The sequence below is a fragment of the Bombina bombina genome, chromosome 6, assembly GCF_027579735.1.
Source record: "Bombina bombina isolate aBomBom1 chromosome 6, aBomBom1.pri, whole genome shotgun sequence".
In the NCBI taxonomy this organism is placed as follows: domain Eukaryota; kingdom Metazoa; phylum Chordata; class Amphibia; order Anura; family Bombinatoridae; genus Bombina; species Bombina bombina.
Window position 1 is genome coordinate 700,756,297 of NC_069504.1, and position 22,060 is coordinate 700,778,356.

Genomic DNA, 22,060 nt, shown 5'->3' on the forward strand with positions numbered 1-22,060 from the left:
TCTATGGTTATAGGAGGAAAGGGTTCCTTCCTCCCACAGGACAAAAAGGCAAGACCTAAGGGTCGCCAGTCATCCAAATTTCGTTCCTTTCAATCTGACAAGTCTCAGAGGACTCAGTCCGCCTCCAAGCCCAAACAGGCTAAGGGTACTTGGAAGTCCTCCCAGTCTTGGAACAAATTCAAGCAGACTAAGAAGCCTGCCGATAACATGTCGGCATGAAGGGGCAGCCCCCGATCCAGGATCGGATTAGGTAGGGGGCAGATTGTATCTTTTCTCAGAAGTCTGGGTGCACGACGTTCAGGATCCTTGGGTGTTAGACGTGGTGTCTCAGGGATACAAGATAGGATTCAAATCTCATCCTCCCAGAGGAAGGTTTATCCTCTCAAGACTGTCTTCAAGGCCAAAGAAAAGAGAACAACCTTCCTAGATTGCGTTCTGGATCTTTCCTCCTTAGGAGTTATAGTCCCGGTGCCTGCCTCTCAAAGGGGTCTAGGTTTTTTTTATTCAAACTTCTTTGTAGTTCCCAAAAAGGAGAGACCTTTTCATCCTACCCTAGACTTGAAGTGTTTAAACAAATTTCTCAGAGTACCATCCTTCAAGATGGAGACTATCAGGTCCATTTTTCTCTTAATCCAGGAGGGACAGTACATGACCACGATAGACTTAAAGGAAGCATATCACCATGTCCCGATACACAGGGACCACTTCCGGTTCCTGTGATTTGCTTTTCTGGACCAGCACTCCCAGTTCATAGCACTTCCATTTGGCTTAGCTACTTCTCCCAGAATATTTACAAAGGTTCTGGGTGCTCTTCTAGCCGTGGCCAGATCTCAAGGTATTGCTGTAGCTCCTTACCTAGACAATATCTTGGTTCAGACACCCTCTTTTCCTCTGGCAAGAGATCATTTGGACTCACTACTGAGTCTCCTTCGGACTCATGGTTGGAAGATAAATCTCGAAAAGAGTTCTCTGATTCCCTCTACCAGGGTGGTTTTTCTGGGTACCATCATCAACTCAGTTTCCATGAGGATCTTTCTGACAGACCAGAGACATTCTAATCTAGCTTCGGCTTGCCTTTCCCTGCAATCCACCTCAAATCCATCAGTGGCTCAGTGTATGGAAGTGAACAGTCTAATGGTGTCTCCTATGGACATTATTCCTTTTGCTAGCTTCCATCTCAGACATTTACAACTATGTATGCTCAGACAATGGAACGGAGATCACTTGAACCTGTCTCATCAGATCATCTTAAACAGCAAAAAAAAAATCTCTATCTTGAGACGGTCCTGGGAGTTTGTGACTACGGATGCCAGCCTTTCAGGCTGGGGAGCAGTCTGGGGTTCCAGTATGGCCCAGGGAACTTGGTGCTGAGAATAATTTTCTCTTCCGATAAATATTCTAGAGCTTCAGACAATTCTCAATGCTCTGAGGGCTTGGCCCCAGCTCAGTTCTGCCCAGCATATCAGATTTCACTCGGACAATATTACCTCAGTCGCATACATCAACCATCAGGGAGGTTCCTCCACCCACGGTGTTTTCAGAGATAACCCTCAGGTGGGGGTGCCCAGAGATAGATCTCATGGCCTCTCGTCTCAATGCCAAATTACCCAGGTACTGGTCGAGAACGAGAGATCATCAAGTAGAGTTGGTAGACACGTTAGCGAATTCCTGGAGGTTTAGACTCATATATCTTTCTCCTCCATTGGCTCTTCTGCCTCATGTAGTGGCTCGCATCAAACAGGAGTGGGCCAGAGTGATCCAAATAGCAACCTCATGGCCTTGAAGGACCTGGTTCGCAGATCTAGTTCGGATGTCCTCCTCCCCTCCCTCCCTGGAGGTTACCTTATCGGAAGAACCTTCTAATGCAGGGTCCGTTTTGTAATCAGAACCTAGACTCTCTACGCTTGACTGCATGGCTGTTGAGCACCTAGTTTTAGCCAAGAGAGTTTTTTTCAAATAAGGTCATAGATACTTTAATCCAGGTTTGGAAGCCTGTCATGAGGCGTGTTTACCATTAGGTTTGGCGGACCTATGTTCATTGGTGTGAGGAATGTGGTGCTCCATGGCACAAGGTGAAGGTTTCTGTCCTTTTATCTTTTCTCCAAGATGGGTTGGAAAATTGATTATCCTCTAGTTTGCTGAAGGGTCAGATATCGGCCCTATCGGTTTTGCTGCATAGGAAATTAGCTAATCTCCCGGATGTGCAGTCCTTTGTTAAGGCCCTGGTTACAATCAGACGAGTGTTTAGAAATGTTACTCCTCTTTGGAGCCTCAACCTTGTTCTTAAAGTTTTGCAACAGGCTCTGTTTAAGCCCATGCATTCTGTTGATCTCAAACTTTTGTCTTGGAAGATTCTGTTTTTGTTGGCTATTGCTTAGGCACACAGGGTTTCTGAGATTTCTGCTATACAATGTGCCCCCACTTATCTTGTTATCCTTATCTTGTTATACTAAGTTAGGTTTTCTATCCAAGGTAGTCTCAGATGGTAACATTAATTAGGAAATCGTTGTTCCTTCTTTTTGTCCTAAACCTTCCTCCCCTAACGAACGTTTACTTCACAATTTGGATGTGGTTCGTGATTTAAAGTTTTATCTTCAGGCTACTTTAGGCAGTCCTCATCTTTGTTTGTTCTCTATACTGGCAAATGCAGGCCACTGCAACTTCGTAGTCTTTTTGGTTGAGGAGTGTCATCCTCTTAGCTTATCAAAACAGCTGGACATCAGCCTCCTGAGAGGGTTACAACACATTCCACTAGGGCTGTTGCTTCCTCCTGGGCTTTTAAGAATGAAGCCTCTATGGATCAGATTTGTAAGGCAGCTACCTGGTCTTCCTTACATACCTTTTCAAAGTTTTACAAATTCAATGTTTTCGCTTTGGCTGAAGCGGCTTTTGGGAGAAAAGTGTTACAGGCTGTGGTGCCCTCAGTTTAGGGTCAGCCTCCTTTTCTTTTGTCCCTCCCGTTTATTCATCAGTGTACTCTGGAGCTTGGGTATTGGTTCCTAACAGTTATGAATAAAGTCGTGGACTCTCCCTGCCTTGGGAAGGAAAACACAATTTATGCTTACCAGATAAATTCCTTTCCTTCCTGGCAGAGAGAGTCCACAACCTCGCCCATAATATTTTTGGAGGCTTCCTTATTAATTTTTTTCTTCTGGCACCTCTACAACCTAATGTTTCTCCGGCTTTTCCTCGTTCCCTCGGCCGAATGACTGGGGGGATGGGGAATTGGGAGGGATATTTACAGCCTTTGGCTGGGGTGTCTTTGCCTCCTCCTGGTGGCCAGGTGTTGATATTCCCAACAGTTATGAATGAAGTTGTGGACTCTCCCTGCCAGGAAGGAATTTATCTGGTAAGCATAAATTTAGTTTTTTTAACAATTTTTTTTCATTGATTTCTATGGGAAATGCGAAAAGGTGATGGCGTTTGCGAGATCTTGGGTGTTAGTTTTTTTTTTTTCTCCATTGATCTCTATGGGCGAATACATGAATGCATTTTTTGAGCTATTTGGGTTAACGCTGCGCAAAATAAAAAATTTTTTAACTTGTAATATGAATGCAATACGACAAGAGCAAAAATGAAAATCCTAGCAGAGTTTTTGCTTACGCAAAAAAAAATGCAGCACCACTTTTTTCACTGAGAAATTAAATCCACAACCCCAATAATTTTTTTTAATGCTTAAACAAATCAAACTGGCAACAAATCAAACTGAGACACCTGCCTGAAGAATCTTCCTAGAAAAGGCTGCTTCAGAAGAAGCAAAAACATCAAAATGGTAGAATTTAGTAAAAGTATGCAAAGAAGACCAAGTAGCTGCCTTGCAAATCTGGTTAACTGAAGTCTCATTCTCGAAGGCCCAAGAAGTGACAACTGACCTAGTAGAATGAGCAGTAATCTTTCTGCTAATGTTGTCTGAAGGCAAAAAGTCAAAAGATGTGTGTAAAACTGCCTTGTCCTGATGAAAAATCAGACAAGGAGGATCATAAGAAAGAGCAGATAATTCAGAAACTCTTCTAGCAGAAGAGATCATCAAAAAATCCACCTTATGCACACGTTCAAAAGGAAGAGCCTGCAAAACCCTTAAGATGCCATGGAGGAAAAATTGGCTTGATTACAGGTTTACTACAGACCATAGCCTGAACAAAACCATGAAATCAGCAAGATTAGCAATCTTCCTATGGAACAAAACTGGAAAAGCTGAAATCTGCCCATTCAGAGAACTGGTGGATAGGCCCTTATCCAGACCATCCTGTAAGAACTGCAAAATCCTAGGAATTCTAAAAGAATGTTAGGAAAAGCCATGATCTACACACCAAGAAGTAAAGGCCATCCAGACCTTTTGATAGATTCTCCTAGTTACAGGCTTATGAGCCTGAATTAAGGATTCAATCACAGAGTCAGAGAAACCCCTATATCTAAGGACTAAACACTCAATTTCCATGCCATCAAGTTCACTCTGGGTAGAAGTACCAGAGGAGGAAACATATAAGCAAGCTGAAATGATCAAGGAGCTACTAGAGCATCCACAAACTCTGCTTGAGGATCCCTGGACCTCACAAAGTACACGCAAAGTTTGTTGTTCAAAAACAGGCTATTATATCTGTCTCTGGGAGACCCCAAAAATAAACAAACTGTTTAAACACATCCTGGTGAAGGGACCACTCCCCTGGATGACGAGATTGAGAAAGGCTGCTTCCCAGTTGTTTACCCCTAGAATATGAATTGCAGAAACTAGACAAGAATTTCTGTCCATTAGAGAATTCGAGACCTCCCTCATGTCTAGGGAACTTTAAGTTCCCCATTGATGATTGACAACAGTCACTGCTGTGACATTGTCTATTTGAAAACGGAAATTAGATTCTCTTTTCAACAGAGTGCAAGCTTGAAGAGTCTGTAAATTGCATTGAGTTCTAGAACATTTATAGGTAACTTGGCCTCTCAAGGATCCCTAACTACCTGTGCTCTCAGAAACCCCCAAATAGCTCCCCAACCTGAAAGACTTTCATCTGTAGTGATCACAGTCCCATTAGGACGAGCAAAAGAAGCCCCTAAACAATAAACTGATGATCCTGCCACCAAGTAAGAGACTGATTTCTATAGCTAACTATAGTCTCTGTACCACTGACGCAGCATACAAAGCTGAAGAGGTCTCATGTGAAAATCATAAGACCTAGAACTTCCATACAAAGAGCAACCGAAGAGAGAGAGACTGAAAGACTATTAGAGACTGAAGTTACCTTTGTTTGAGGAATCAAATAACTTTTTGGAAAATTGATCTTCCAACCATGTTGTTGAAGAAACACAAGAATCAGTAGGTGTGAGATTCTGCAAAATAAAATATAGAGCAAACCTCAGAAACTGCAAATGTTTTCTTTGAATTGGAACATGAAGATAAGCATCCTTTAATTCTATTGTGGACATAAACTGACCTTGCTGAATGAAAGGCAGAATAGTCTGAATAGTTTCCATTTTGAAAGATGGAATTCTTACAAACTTGTTTAGAGCTTACAGATCCAGAACTGGTGTGAAGGTACTTTCCTTCTTTGGAACAATGAATAGATTTGAATACATTCCTGCAAAGGAACTGGAACAATCACTCCTATAGTTTCCATATCTTAGACAGACTGGAAAAAAGCATGAGATTTTACAGGATTACTTGAAACATTGGACAGAAAAAAACCTCCTCTGGGAAGCCTTGTTCTAAATCCTATTTGATATAGCCCAGAGAAACTTCATTCAGAAACCAGGGATCTGGAGCAGATTGAAACCAAGCCTCCTGAAAGAGACTTAACTGCCCCCTACTAGATCTTCTCGGTCGGGGGCCGCACCTTCATGCCGATTTGGTAGTAGGGATAGATTTATTACCCTGCTTGGATGAAAACTATTAGAAACTTTAGATTTCCCTCTAGACTTTTTGTCCTAAGGGAGAAGAAAAGCCCCTTTACCTCCAGTAACAGTAGATATTATAGAATCTAAATCAGAACCAAACAACTTCTTTCCCAGAAAGGAAAGAGATAATAATGTGGATTTTGACACTATATCAGCAGACCAGGATTTAAGAAAATAAGCTCTCCTGGTATGGACTGCCAAAAGTCAAGCTTTTGACATTAATCTTCGTAATATCAAATACAGCATTACAAATAGAGAGTTGGCACTTTTAAGTAAACCCAAAAGACTAGCAGAGTCATTATAATAATGCTTTGAAAGACTATTAACAACTTGTAAGTTGAAGCAGCAGCCACATCAACAATAGAAATAGCTGGTCTGTGCAAATACCAAGAATGTAAAAAGGCCATTTAAATGAAAATACTCTAATTTGCTATCTAATGGGTCTTTAAAAGAAGTAATGTCTTCCAAAGAAATAGTAGTATGCTTAGCCAGAGTGGAAATGGCTCCATCCACCTTGGGAATTGTTTCCCACAAATCAATATTAGCAGCAGGTAAAGGATATAACTTTTTAAACCTTGCAGAAGGAGTAAATTAATTACCTGGCTTAGACCATTCACTAGAGATCATGTCAGAGACAGCATCATGAATAGGAAAACCTCAGGGAGATCTTTGACCCCTAAAGTAATTAAGACCTCCTTTTAAAGAGGCCCTGGTTTCAGAGCACATAGAACTTTTAAACGGTAAAATCTGAACGGACCTTTATCAGTTGTTTAAAGGTGTGAGAGCAGCCAGCGCCTCAGAAACTGCAACCTTGATAAAAAAAAATACAGTAGGTGAAACAATATTAATATTCTCCTCTAATAAACAAACAGAAGGTGCATTAATACCCCAAAACAGCATTAAGTTGGTCTGATTGCATTAATAATTCTAAACATGAGTGACATAAATGAGCTGGAGAAGGCAACTCAGCTTTTTTTTACAATAAGCACATTTAATAATGGTAGAAAGATGTTTAGGGGACTCCGTTTCTGGAGTAGATTGAGGGACAAAATCAGACTTCTTCATTTTAGCAAATGATAAAGCAATGCAATAAAAACTATAGACCCCTTAAAAAGCTTTTGAGGAATGGAAATCACTTACCCCCTCCTAAGTAGCGTTTAAATAAACTCACAAGTACAATGCAGGCTAAGCCAAACTGCAAAACAAAGCAGGAGTTATTAACATTACATCCGAAGGGCAGTTAATGCTCATCAGAATAAGGAAAATGAGTGCCAAAAAAACTAACAGCTATAGAGGATTTGGCGTGCCAAAACCAGACGTGCGCATAGCTAAGGACAAACGTTCACTAACCCGATATGCGTAAACCAGCTGAAGCGCGAAAGTAACTATAAAAACTAAAGGAACGTGTGCAACCCTGAACCCACATAAACTCAAAAGCCACAGAATTCAAACTAAGCATGCCAAAATAAAAGCGATGTGCGCAAAAACAGCAAGGGAAATAATGTAAAGGATTCTGTTCCAGGCCCATATATATTACAAAGCTTATATATACTTAAAAAGTGCCTTTAACAAAGCTATAGAGTGTCTAAATGTTAATACATGATACTAACTAATAGATACTTGTCCACCAGCAAACAAGCAGAAGACACCTAAACCAGCACTGAAACATATAAATATAGGTTATGGAATAGGAGTATATTGTAGATTCATAAAGGGAGGCAGAAGACAAGTCCCTGCGACCAATTATGGAAGGTAAATTAAATTTTTTCCATAAGGTGAAAAAAGAATCATAATCCAGACCCCATATACGTCCCTCTGACATGCACTTTACTTGGAGGGTAAACCGGGCCTCTGAAAACCCCTCTCTCTGAAGAATCAAATGCACATCTTCATTCTTCAAAAACCTCCAGTGGAAGCAAAGTAAAGACTGATGAATGTGTGAGGTGGGAGGGGTTTTATAGGGCTATTAGGGTTTTGTCTGCTATATTTTTTTAATAATTTGTATTAGATGGTGTTATTATGAGTGTAAGTGTAATTTGTAATGCATTTTTGATGTGTTTTGTGACACTTTTTTGGTTTTGCAAAACTGTCACCAGAGCTCTATGGTTGTGCTATCCCGATGAGCATTAACTTCAGTTGTGCTCAAGAGATCGCATTTACTTACAACTTGTAATATGAGGGCTACATCCGCCACGATAAACCCCTTTTCGTTTTCGCATAACTGATAGCTTGACACTCGTAATCTGGCCCTCAATTGTTTAAAATACTACTGGGTATCACAATTTGTAACCAAGACAGAATGCACCTAAATCCACAAACAAAGTACAAGACAAGTCTGATGCACAATTTGTCCATAGCTTTATATGAAGGGCAGTTTTTATGTAAGTACTATTACGAATACTCTTTATTCTTCTTTGCGTTTTTCTATTCCCCATCATTACCATAATCAAGTGCCATCTACAGACTAGAGTGATTGAAAATATTAATTGTAAGATGTTTTTTTCTATCATAACAATGGGAAGACTCTCCAAAACTATTCTCAGAATGCCTGATCATTCTCACTACCTTTAGTACCCCAATATAAGACCAGAAAGCCAAATTAAATTCCACACAAAACAATTCCACCCTATTGCTAGCACCCTTTGACCCCTCCAACACAACACATGCCTAGTGCAAGGAATCCCCCACCTAAAGGACCTACCATAAGACCCACCACTGAATTAACTTATTTATTACCATCATCATATACCATTAAAGGGACAGTAAAATCAAACTTAATTTTCCATTGTCAAGATAGAGCATGCGGTTTTAAACAACTTTCCAGTTTACTTATGTTATCAAATTTTCTTTGTTCTCTTGGTATCTGTTGTTGAAGTGTAAGTCTAGTTGGGCTCATAGGCATTCAGGAGTGTGCACGTGTCTAGCACTCTGGTAGAAGTGTTTGCAACAATGTTTGTAGTGATGTAGCGCAAATAACATTTGTACACTGATAAAAGTCCTATGAGCAAATCTAGGTTTTCACTTCAACAAAGCATAGCAAGAGAGCAAAGCAAAGAGAACAAAGTTGCTGTAACACTGGTACCATATTGCACAGGCATCCCTGAAACGAAATCCTTTTGTTTTCTAATTGAAAAGAGAAAAAGCAGTTCACATTCAAATAATAATTTATCTCTTTAAGGAGCTAACTTTTATTTTTTTATATTTTTTATTGAGGTTATTAGCAAGTACAACAATATTTTCATATACAACCAAGATAAGAAGTGATACATTGCTAATTGTGGCACTATTACAAGAAGGTACACACTTCTAAAAATGAAGTACATAAGACTAAATAGTGTCTAAATAGTAAAAAATTCAAAACAGTATATAGCAATAACAAATATCACACGTAAGGTGTACTATAACCTGAAATCTTTTAGAAATCTGTTGATGCATATAGTAGTGGCCTATAACTAACTTTGAGTATACAAGGTTGTGATTGTATAATATTATCAAGTGGAGTGGCAGCACTTAACTATTGGTATACGTGAACACACAGAAACCAGTTAGATTAATCTGGCATCAGATCTACAAGAAGAGGTGAGGTTAGCAATAAGTGTAGAGCAGATTAGTAGGGAGAAGCTCAAGGATTGCAAAAATAGAATAGTTATTACAAGCTGTACTCTGTTCGTGAGGGGAGAAGTATTCGTGTAGACTACGTCTGGGGGGTAAAGATGGGAATATTATATAGGTATGGTTAGTTCCAAGGGCGCTATTATGATGGTCTGTTTGCGCTCAGTGATGATCCTGGTCTGTCTATCGTAGTATATGATGTAGAACTATACTGCTCTGTTTAGAGCAATGTTAGAGGTGTATACAGTTCATAAAGAGTTGCAGAGGAACAGAATGTTGAAAGCTATGGGTTCTAATTTTGATATAACCTGTCAGACAACAGGACCCCCAGGCATAGGCAAATAAATTAGGCTATGTCAGCATAGGTCTAGCCAACTTATTTACGGGCAAATGTGTAGGAGCTTCAATCATACAAACGGTGTAAAAATATTATATGTGGGGGGGCGGAGCCAGCGCTCACAGGAGATGGCTGCACGTTTGTGAGCTCTAGTCTCCCTTAAGGGCTAAATCAACTTAAAAGTGAGTGTACCTAGCTCAATTGATCTGCTAAGAAGCCTCGACAAGCCCCACTTATCAACCCGGATTGACATCTGACCGGATTTACAGGGTAACAGTAAAAGGACGACATTTCATGACACCGAGGCATGCGGCCTACATCGCAACCAAGCGCCATATGAAGGAGACGCTGCATGTCACTGATCGCGGTCAGAAGTGAAAGCTGCTATAAAGCCCGCAGGGGATGAGTGACCGCAGTGGTAAGCGGATATGTGCTGCCTGAAATGGGTGTCTTTTTGTGAACTTACTGTGCTTATATGAGGCTCCGGGAAGGGAAGTGCCAAATCTAGTGGAAGACTGCAACTGACCATAATGAATACATGGCCTTTTACAGTGACGACCGATAACCTTGCTATAAGGGGGCAGCAATAAAACATAACAACGGAGCAAGAGATATGTTTAATATTGATCAGTATGAACTGTGCCTATCATGTAAATATAAATACACCCCACTGACGCATGCTGCGCACTCCTGGATATGTACGACCAGCTTAGGGTAAAAAAGGTAGTAAACAACACGTCTCAGCTACAGATTTATAACTGCTGATAAATACATGTGCTGCTGTGTTACTGAAACTAATTTACTTAATACACCTACAGTGGATTGATATTGCACTTTGCCCTTTCTATCAAGATACCAAGTACCGACCTCTTTATCATAGGAGTTAAAATGTCCCCCAAAAAGGGAAATAAGCCAGAAAAGGGCGCAAAAAAACGGACAGCAACAAACCCCTCTGTGAATAATTTTTTCAAACACATAGACACACCTGGGAAAGTGCTAACAGCTACAAGTGAGGCTAGGGGAGATGCTTCATCGGCCTCATCTGAATCGGAGGGAGAGAGTTCAGAACATGCTATCTCAGTTCCTAGAGCCCTGCTGAACTCTTTGCCCTCAAAAAAGGACTTTTCCAACCTAATTGGCCAAGTTAAGCAATGCATAAGGGAGGAAATCTCCGAGATTAAAAAGGAAATTTCAGATATGGGCCAGAGAGTAGAAAAATTAGAAGATACTACTGCCCTCACTGATTCCAACATACTCTTTCTCAGGTCTAAGGTGGCCTTTCAAGATGAACAACTGTTACAAATGGAGAACAAGCTAGATGACTTGGAAAACCGTAGTCGTCGTAGCAACATTCGAATCAGAGGTATCCCAGAGACCATCCTACCAGCGGATTTGGAAGACTACCTACAAGGAGTATTTACTCTTGTCTTAGGAGTGGACTCAGAAGCCACAATAGCACTGGATAGGTTTCACCGGGCCTTACGAGCAAAACCTCTGGGCGACCAACCCCCAAGAGATGTAATTGTCAAGATTACTAGCTACCAAATCAAAGAGGAGATAATGAAAAAAGCACGACAGAAATACCCTCTTAAGTTTAGGGCTGATCCCATTCAGCTATTTGAAGATTTGACTCCAAGAACATTACAGAAGAGACGTGAATTTAGATTCTTCACCACCACACTGAGACAGCGTAACATCCCATACAGATGGGGCCACCCTTTTAATCTGCAAATCCCATGGAAAGGAAGAAGATTAATCTGCAATACAACAGAGGATATACAGAGGGTCTGCAAGGACCTGGAAATCACCAATATGCCTCAGCAAGATGAAATCAGTGAAAGAAGGGGGGAGAGACCCCATACAGCACCACCTCTACCACAGAGATCGGAATGGAAGAGAATTCCAGGAAAATTGGTCAATAAAGACATTCAAAAAGTGGACTCGGCAACAACTTCAGAAAAGTGAACTTTTCTTTTTTCCATCTGTTGCGGGTCTGTATTTAATTGATTATAGGGGGTAAGGATTGCAGTAAACACAGCAGTATTTGTTATCTGGGGATGGCCTGCACTGGCCCGCTCTGTGATTTAAAAGTGGAGTGGGCCGGGGTGGGATGATCTCACGGATGGCACTCTGTTGGGGTATGGTCATACTGAATGACAGACGAGAGCTCTTGAGGATGAAGAGAGGTGAGACGTACCTTGTAAATAAGATATGAATATTGCCTTTGACCTAAATAGAAATCACATCGTAAAGTAAATATTTGAATGCTGTAATGGTAGGAATCACATATTTATTTGAATGTAATGTCTAGAGGCAAATACTGTTTAACTTGCAAAGCGAGATGTAGCATATCTTATGTCCAAATGTTTATAGGCGCACTCACTAAGCAATACCCAAGATGCACCACGGTGCAAGCCTGAGGTAATATTTATCTTATGCCCAAACAGGGGTTTTGTATTCTCCCCATAAAAGAATGCTAGTTATAGGTTTTTTCATTTACACTAGTTGTACAATACTTATTTTGCTTGAATTTTGTTTTGCTTATTATTTTTTTAGTTGCTGCCGTGAGGGCCACCTTATTCTTCGAAATGTATTCTGGGTTAAATATCACTGTGAATTATATACAGTACTGCCACTTACCTTGGGACTATCTACAAATAGCTCCAACTCTCTAGATGACAGAAACTAATACACCCAATATACATATAATTACTCAAAACGTAAAAGGTTTCAATTGCCCTAGAAAGCGGAATATGGCTATTAGAGACTTGTATAGGAGAGGAGGGAAAATCCTTCTACTACAGGAAACACATTTTAAGGCGAATAAGATACCCAGGTTTTTTTCAACTCAATATCCGCAACATTTTCACAGCACAAACTCCAATAAAAAAATTAATGGGGTCAGCATTTTGGTACACAAATCAATCCCATTTAAACCCCAAAAAATAGATAAGGATAAGGAAGGGAGATTCTTGGGAATTATGGGTCTGATGTTTGGTAGGCCTGTGACTATTGTCAATTTATATGCTCCCAATGTGAGACAGGACCGTTTTGTTTCACAGATCTCAGATAGAATTACAGTTCTTGCCAAAGGCCCCCTAATAGCAGCTGGAGATCTTAACACTCCTCTCGATCCTGACCTAGACAGCTCTAACCCCCATGTTCGGCAGAACCAAAAAATGCTTCATTCTATTTGGAAAGATATTAGAGCCCTGCAACTACATGACACATGGCGTTACACTCACCCGCAAACTAGAGACTACACCTTTTTTTCGAACCCACAAAAAAGTTACTCAAGATTGGACTACATTCTAGTAGACCATCTTGCACTCTCATTAGTTAAACATGTAAATATCAAACATACAACATGGTCAGACCACTCTTTAGTGGAATGTGTGATGGCATGGCCTTCTGCCCCCATCAAACCCTTTACATGGCGTCTCGACAATACGCTGCTGGCTGACTCAAAAGTGATAGAATCATTTGCGGAGTTTCTAGATAACTATTTTCTTATTAATAACACACCAGATGTCAGCCCTGCGACAGTATGGGAAGCTCATAAAGCTTATATCAGAGGAGAATTTATCAAATTACAAGCATATAAACGCAAACAAACTCTTGCAGAATATGTTAAATTGGCACAAGAAGTATCTGAGGCTGATATGTCATTGAAATTACACCCTAGGGATCAGGAACTAGCTAAGATTCTACAACTTAAAAGGGAAAACCTAAATAAACACTTGCAACTCGAAACACAGAGAAGTCAATTGCACATACAACAAAAATATTATGGTGAGGGAAATAGATCGGGGAAGCTATTAGCTAGAACACTAAAGCAGCAACGCACAAACTCCTACATTCACTCGCTCAAATCACCACATAATACTGATATTGAGGACACAAAATCCATTGGGGAATCCTTCAGGAAGTTCTACCACAGACTGTATAATTTGTTCCCCAATAGGTCGCCAAATAACCATCAGTCAGAGTGTGAAAAATATTTAGAAGGTATAAATCTCCCTAAACTCACAGAAGATGAATGTAGGATAATGGAAGCACAGATCTCCAGTAAGGAGATAATAGAAGCTATTAAAGAATTAAAACCGGATAAAGCCCCAGGACCAGATGGTCTCAGTAATAGGTATTATAAGGTCTTCAGGACCCAGCTCATCCCACACTTACTTACCCTTTTCAACCAAATATCTGACACTGTAGTTTTCCCTGACACAATGCTACAGGCCCATATTTCAGTACTCCCTAAACCCGGCAAAAAAACAGAGACCCCAGCTAATTTCAGGCCAATCTCCTTGTTAAATGTAGATATCAAACTATACTCCAAAATAATAGCAAATAGGATAAATAAAGTTCTCCTGAATCTAATACACCACGATCAGGTAGGCTTTGTTCCAGAGAGGGAGGCTAAAGATAATATCGGGAAAGTAATAAACCTATTGGACTACATTAAAAAATTTAAAATTCCTGCAATTTATCTATCAACTGATGCTGAAAAAGCATTTGATAGATTAGATTGGACCTTTTTATTAACAACTCTTCAAAGATTCGGCTTCCCCAAAACATTTATCTCCAAAATTTTCGCCCTATATTCTACCCCATCGGCCCAGATACGAGTCAATGGGACTCTGTCTGAATACCTCGAAATCAGGAATGGGACGAGGCAGGGTTGCCCGCTCTCCCCCATCCTCTTTATACTATCATTAGAACCATTGGCCACAAAACTACGTGAACATTCGGGAATAAAAGGTATTACTATACAAGACCAATCTTATAAATTAGCAATGTTCGCTGATGATATTCTCCTGACCATAGCTGACCCACTACTCTCTCTCCCGCACATCCAAAGTGAACTGGAGACATTTGGGGCAGTATCAAATTTCTTGATAAATATTAACAAATCGGAATTATACCCGATAAATCTCGCAGAATCAGAAATATTAGAAATTAAACATATGTTCCCCTATAAAATTCAGAGTCAAGCATTAAAATATTTGGGGATATTCTTGACACAAGATCCTATCTCCCTAAGGAAACTAAATTATGGCCGATTGTTGGGGGAATTCAACCATTTGGTATCTTCTTGGTTACCGAAAAAACACATTTCTTGGCTGGGCAGAATTGCCGCTGCCAAGATGACATTATTACCCAAAGCATTATATGTCATGCAAGCACTGCCCATATCTGGAGTGTCAGCAGACATCAACAAGCTACAAGTGATTATAGATACTTATATTTGGGACAAGAAACCCCCACGCCTAGCTAAGACTACGCTTTATAGACATAGAGAGGAGGGGGGATTGGGGGTTCCTAATTTGCACTTTTATAAATTGGCAATTGCCGCAAATAAAGTAGTAGAATGGTGCAGACAGGGGGATAACTCTTATAAGAGAAATGTCCATCTAGAATCCCAACTGTTAGGAGTCCCACACATAGGTGGGATGTGCTGGGCCCCTCAAAAACCACCTATAGAAAAAATGGAAGCTTTCCCAATAATCAAGGAAACCTGGTCCGATTGGTTAAAATTACGCAACAAACACAAACACATAACAACCACCTACTCCCCTCTAACAATACTTGACCCAAATGAGGAATTCCTACATGGCTGGTCGGGAATGAAATTAAGGGTAGATCAAGCATCTAAACTACAGGATTATATCCCTATATATCTGTTATTAGAAAAAGGAAGATTAGCACAGAGAGAAACCCTACTAACACAAGGCTACTCTTTTTTTCAGTCCTGGTTGAGATACCATCAGATACGCCATTATCTAGCTATGCACAAAAGCAAGCAAGACTTGATCAGGCCGCTCACGGTATTTGAAAACCTTTGCATCTCACACCATCGCCCTAAGGGGGTGATCTCCACAATGTATAGAATGGTCCTTAGGTCAAGCCTTCCGACCAAACCAAATTACATATCTAAATGGGAGGCTGAGATGGGCAGAACTTTTTCTTGTAAACAGTGGGATACATGGTTTCAGACAACAGCCAAATCAGCACACTCATCATCAGCACTTGAAACCAATATCAAAACCCTCACTAGGTGGTACTTAACACCGGGCAAGTTAAAACACATGTTTAAGAATGCTAGTGGCAAATGTTGGAGGGGTTGCGGGCAGGAAGGTACTATGTATCACATATGGTGGGAATGCAGAACAATACACGCATTTTGGATACAAATACATAATCAGATTAGTAAAACGATTGGTATTGATCGGACCTTGTCACCAGAAGGTGTTTTGTTTAATGCTAGTATAGAGATCTCTTGTAAGATTAGGAGAAACCTTTATCAAATACAAATTAATGCAGCAAAAAGGCTCATAGCCAGAGCCTGGAAGAAAATAAACGCACCTACACTTAGTGATTGGCGTGACTTGGTGAAGCACACCTTAATATTAGAAAGGTTACATTATCTTAAAATAGGAAATTTAACTTTGTATCATGATATGTTATTTCTATGGGAGCAGTATATGTATGGTTTAGAGGTGGCAGGCAATTGATATCTATTGAAAGCATGTAAGATAGTGCATAATATGTAATATGTATGTATTAGAAGATGTGTCGATAGTACCCAGAACAGTAATGTAGAGTGGCCCTCACGGTGGAAAACTTGTTACGATCTGTAAATTCTTTAGCAGTTACGCAGTTTTTCTAGATTTTTTAAGGTTTAATGCAATAGAAACCTAAGTTCACTGAACCTGGACTGGATTAAAATCTCATGGACTTATACCCTACACCATTCTTAGGAGTGATACTATGTGCAACCCGATGGGGTATACAATGAAAAATGAATATAAAATTATGGTAGTAGACTGGCTATCACAGTTAGGGATTCAGGGAGACATCATTGGCTATATGTAAACTTACCTTTAATGCACTGATTTAAGTTGTAATTTAATAGACTGCGACAAGCTGTTCAAGTTGTTTTGTTTTGTACATTAACAATCCTTTGGTTGCAAGATCGCTTTTTATTTTTTGTATGTTTATTATACTTGAATAAAGCTCTTTTGAAAAAAAAAAAAAAAAAAAAAAAAAAAAAAATATTATATGTGACCTAGGTCTAATGTTGCTGGCAGCGGTAATAGAAGAAATTGCATCTCAGGGTCATCTACTGCTCAATTACAATTAATATAACAACCTAATAAGTAAGCAACTGCATTACATTAACCTTATATATTCCCAACGTTAACTAGTAAATGTTAGGAGGTTAGGGTAGTGTATCAAAACAGAATAACTGACAGTAGGTGAATAAACTATAGCATAACATATATTAAAATATTCATTCAAGATAAACCTGACCATCAGGGCATAAGAGAAATAACAGATCTAATTAAGAGTCTCTGCTATTGACTGCAAATCAGTCTTAAGGCCGTCACATGGAGGGCAGAGGTTGAACATCAGATAGCTAGTAATAAAGGATCTTAAGTGGGCATAAAACGTTACCAATAACTGTTCTGTCTGTAAATATTGACCTATGTAGGCACCTTCTTATCCTCTATTGTATTGTTAGTGTAAATTCATCCTATTCCGTATTTACAGAAAGTCAAACTATCACCAGTCAGATAGAAGAAAAACGCTAGAGATATATAGAGATGTATCGAAGTGGAGACAGAGGCTTCCCCTGCTACCTCCAATCTCATCTGGATCAGAATCGAGCATGGCCTGTATCCTCTTTGTGTGTGCTTCATGGACCAGTGCTGCAACTACTGCCATCAGCGGGAGCTCCTCAGGCTCAGTAGGCCTAACATCTTGCTCATTCTCCGATCCGACCTCTTGAGTTGCTGCAGTCTGTAAACTGGTCTCAGCATCCTTTCTCTTGGGGCAAGCCTGCCTCCCGTCCTTTCTATTAGTGGTTATATAGAAGGCCTCCCTTAGTCCCTGGGTCACCTGTCTGCACAGGAACAATATCAGACTTCACCTCTATACCCCTTTCATCTCTTGTCAAGGGTGCCAAATCAGGGTGCTCTCCTGAAATAGTTCCATAAGCAATCCGCCGGGGAACGGGTGATCTAGTATTCTCCTGACTGGGTAGGTTTATGATTCTGCCAAAACACCCATCTATTAGCAGGTGAAGGTTCAGAAAGTGTTCTCCCAGCATATATAGCAGTGTTTCTTCTAGTTTCTGCCTCTCCATTTGCAGTAAGGAGTATTGCAGCTCTTAGTGGCAGTTTTACCAGGATTTACCGAGGGGGTTAGGCAAGGCCTCAGGTACAATTGCACCGCCTCTGTAGGTCTCGCTCATCCGGTACCCTGAGTGGGAAAGATAGGGACCAATGTAGTCCAAAGTGAGCAGCAAAGGTAGCGTAATCACTTGCAATATAAACCAAGGTTGGATGGTGTCTCTAGCTGTTGATATGCAGCGGATTAACCAACTTGTCATCCCAGCTGCAATGTAAGTCAGCCATCTTGGCCGCCGCCCGAAAGCGTCCCCCAGGAGCTAACTTTTATATCTTCTATATCTAGCATATCTCTGTGCATTTATTTTGCAATTACTATCATAAGGCTATATAGGCCTAACAGCTCCAAAAAATGCAAAGTAAGTGTCTGCCAGTAGGATTATCTCTATTCTCTGGATCATACAATTATCGTTACCCTGGTTCTTATTTAAAGGGACATGAAACCCACATTTTTTCTTTCATGATTTAGAAAGAAAATGCATTTTTAAACATCTTTCTAATTTACTTCTATTATCTAATTTGTTTTATTCTCTTGATAGTCTTTGCTGAAAAGCATATCTAGACATGCTCAGTAGCTGCTGATTGGTTGCTGCACATATAAGCCTCATGTGATTGGCTCACCCATGTGCATTGCTTTTTCTTCAAATAAGGATATCTAAAAAATGAAGCAAAATAAATAATAGAAGTAAATTGTAATGTTGTTTAAATTTGTATGTTCTATCTGAATCATGAAATAAAGATTTTGAGTTTAGTGGCCCTTTAATGAAGCCTTGTAACTAGACATTGTACTGTTTAATGTTCCCTTTTAATGTGTTCCTAATTATCCATTTTACCTGATGAATACATTTTTACAGTGTTTACAAATATCTTCTTTGATTTCTTATTGCTGAAATAGCTATATTTGCCTGTTGAAACTGCCACCTATATTGGCTATAGAAAAGCTATGTAAATAAAAAGCAACAGTAGAAATCAACCTCCCAGTGGTGGGGCGGGAGAGAGCTCAGCTAATTTTAAAGGGTTTTCCTGTAGGAGCTTTGAATACAATCCACTCTTGCCTGGGTACATTGCCCCTTTAAGCATGCATATAGTATGTTTTGTCACATGGATAAACATGTTATTTATATGAATAAATAAAGTCATAACACGGTAAAGATCCTTTCTTATTTTCTGATTTTTAAATGTATTCTTTATCCTAAATAATGTCACATACAGGTCTATTTTATGGTATGAAAACCACAGAGAATCAGGAGAAATGGATTTGCCATTAATGGTACAAAATGCACATAGATACTAATGAAAGTAACTCTCTACTAAATGTTCTCTAGCTATACAACAACAATTCCTTTCTGATTCTATTAACCCTCGGTTTGGGGTTCACTCATATTTATGCTTTAAAAGATTTGAATCATGTTTGCAACAAAATTGTCTTCAGCAGAGATTATTCTCTTCTCTTATACACATTTTGGGAATAGTAACATATCATTTCTTTTAGATTTGATTACTTGATATGTAGCTATTATACTTTCCTTCACCATAAGTAAATGAAAAAAAGATAAATATCAAAACACACTGGACTATGGCACGATTCCCAAATTTTAAATGAATTATTTGACATTAACTACACCCACTATTTTCCTTTATTTGGAGGAGTCAATCTGGGCTTTAGTCCACAGACAACAAGGCTAGTCCTGCTTATAATGTTAGTATAGAGTGCATTGTTTTACAGTTGTTATCTAAAAAAAAAGCCAATTAGGGAAATATATGTAGCAGGGTTAACCTTGAGAAGTCAAGGTGCAGTTTAAATGCTGGGAATTAGAAATTGCTAAATTACATGAAAGGGGGACAAAATATAATGCAAAGATGTTTCATTATGCATACCTAAACATTTAATATACAGCTCTCAAGGTGTTTACTGTCCCTTTAAACACATAATTTAGGAAAAGAAAACAGCATTGCAATGTAAATGTATTATTTGTTTTGCCTTTTTGTATAAAATAAATCTGGATGCTTTGATTGTTTTCCTTCTAGAGGGAACAACATTCTTTTCAAGGGGTGTATCCCTGAACTGTACTTGTTTGCAAACCTTATTTGGGCTTAAGAAATGACGGTGCAAAATAATTTTCATACACTTCTTTTGTATGTGGATCTTTTGCAATACAGTGCTTAAATGTTAATAAATGAAATACATGTTTGCAAAATAAAATAATGTCCCTTTAATAAACTTTGGCTGAGTTCTCTGGTTTTCTCTGCTGTAGCTCGGGAGTCTGTGATTTTGAGGCTAGAGGAGCGCCACCTACAGGAAAAGTATCAGCTATTTCGTCAGCAGGTGACTGAACAGCACAGTCTGCAAAGGCAGCAGCTACATAAGAGACATGAAAAGGTGAGGTGGAAACAATTACTGCTTTTTTAATTGTGTTTAAAAAAACTGCTTTGTACGCCTAAAGGAGAGTCTGGATGTATATATGTCTAGATTACAAGTGGTGCGCTATTTAGCACTTCCTTTCAAGGATAAACTTTGCTAGAAGTAAGCTTTTTGCATGTGTTGGGAAGTGCATATTGCAAGTTGAAAGTAAAATGCTTGTATACGAGCGAAACCCGGTGCACACTAACCAATGGACTTAGAATATCAGGACTGTGTTAACTTATTCTTATAGACTTCAGTGGAGAAGAAAAAACCTTACACTTATCACTTGTGTGCTAACCCAACAGGAGTTATTAATATTTCACATTCCAATGCTCTTCACATATAGGAAAATGTTATTTTTATTGTAAATATATATCTCTATATATATCTGTGTATATATATATATATATACCTATATATATCTATTCCTGTAGATATATAGGTATAGATATCTATTCTACATGAAATTATCACATATATATATATATATATATATATATATATAAATAGTGTAGTTGCTCTTCTGGGCGATGAGGACAATCCCGTCGCTTGCCACCAGTTGTTAGAGGATAACCCTGATATCGATGGTTAATACCAGATGAAAGATGCCCTTAATACGGGAATAGCAACACACAAACCCAGTTAATACACTGAACAGGGAAAATACACAAAATCCTTCTCTCCTGGAACAGACAAAAGAACAATTCAAAGCAGCACTTCCCCCCAAACACGAGACCAAGCCCCGTCTTGAGGGTAAAACAGGAATCAGCCAGAGCTGTGGGTTTAGTGTTCTTATATACACATTCTACACATTAGTACCACCCACAGGGTTTTGTAAAACAACCAATAAACACATACAATATTTTCAGACACCCCCACACAAAATCCTCCCCTCTGTCTGTGATACAATTACCTTACACAAAGGGTGATGCAATTACCTAACACAATGGTTGATGCCGTTACCTTACACAATGGTTGATACAATTACCTTACACAATGGTTGATGCAGTTACCTTACACAATGGTTGATGCAATTACCTTACACAATGGTTGATGCAGTTACCTTACACAATTGCCATGGAGCCAAAGTCTTTCATTATACAAATGGGCTACATGGCATAGCTATCTGGGGTATCACTGTTCAAATAGGGCAAGTACCGAATGACCCGGCTTTCGTGTCTTTGCAGGGGAAAAGTAAGCATTTCAACATGGGGCCATAGTCTAAAGGCAGCAGGCAGACAACCAGGCTCCTCCAATGCACAGTGGCGAGATTGGTCTCGTCACAAATAATAATTATTCTTTGTATGTGCTAACCCGACACCATGTAGCACAAAATCCGATACATGTTACACATATTTTCTATTTCTATGTTCTTCAAAAACTTTTTTTTAATTTTTTTATTATTAAATATATATTTCTATATATATCTGATAATGTTAATATACAGTAAAAAACATAATGACCCCCTAATTAGGGACTACGCTATACCCAAATAATAGACAACACCATCTCATGGGGTAAAAAGGCTGCAGCTTGTTTTATTAACAACATAACTTAAAACATAAATAAAACAGATAAATATCCCCAATAATAAAATTAACATTAACAACCCACAGGGCTTGCCAAGTA

The 22,060-nt window shown here is 39.3% G+C and overlaps 1 protein-coding gene across 1 annotated transcript in view; it reads left to right on the forward strand.

Moving 5' to 3' along the window:
• Nucleotides 1-22,060, forward strand: part of LOC128664575 (serine/threonine-protein kinase 10-A-like) — a 345,944-nt gene that overhangs the window by 180,476 nt on the left and 143,408 nt on the right. The window contains 1 exon segment of the mRNA XM_053719393.1: nucleotides 20,283-20,407. Within this exon segment, the coding sequence (XP_053575368.1) occupies nucleotides 20,283-20,407 (125 nt within the window).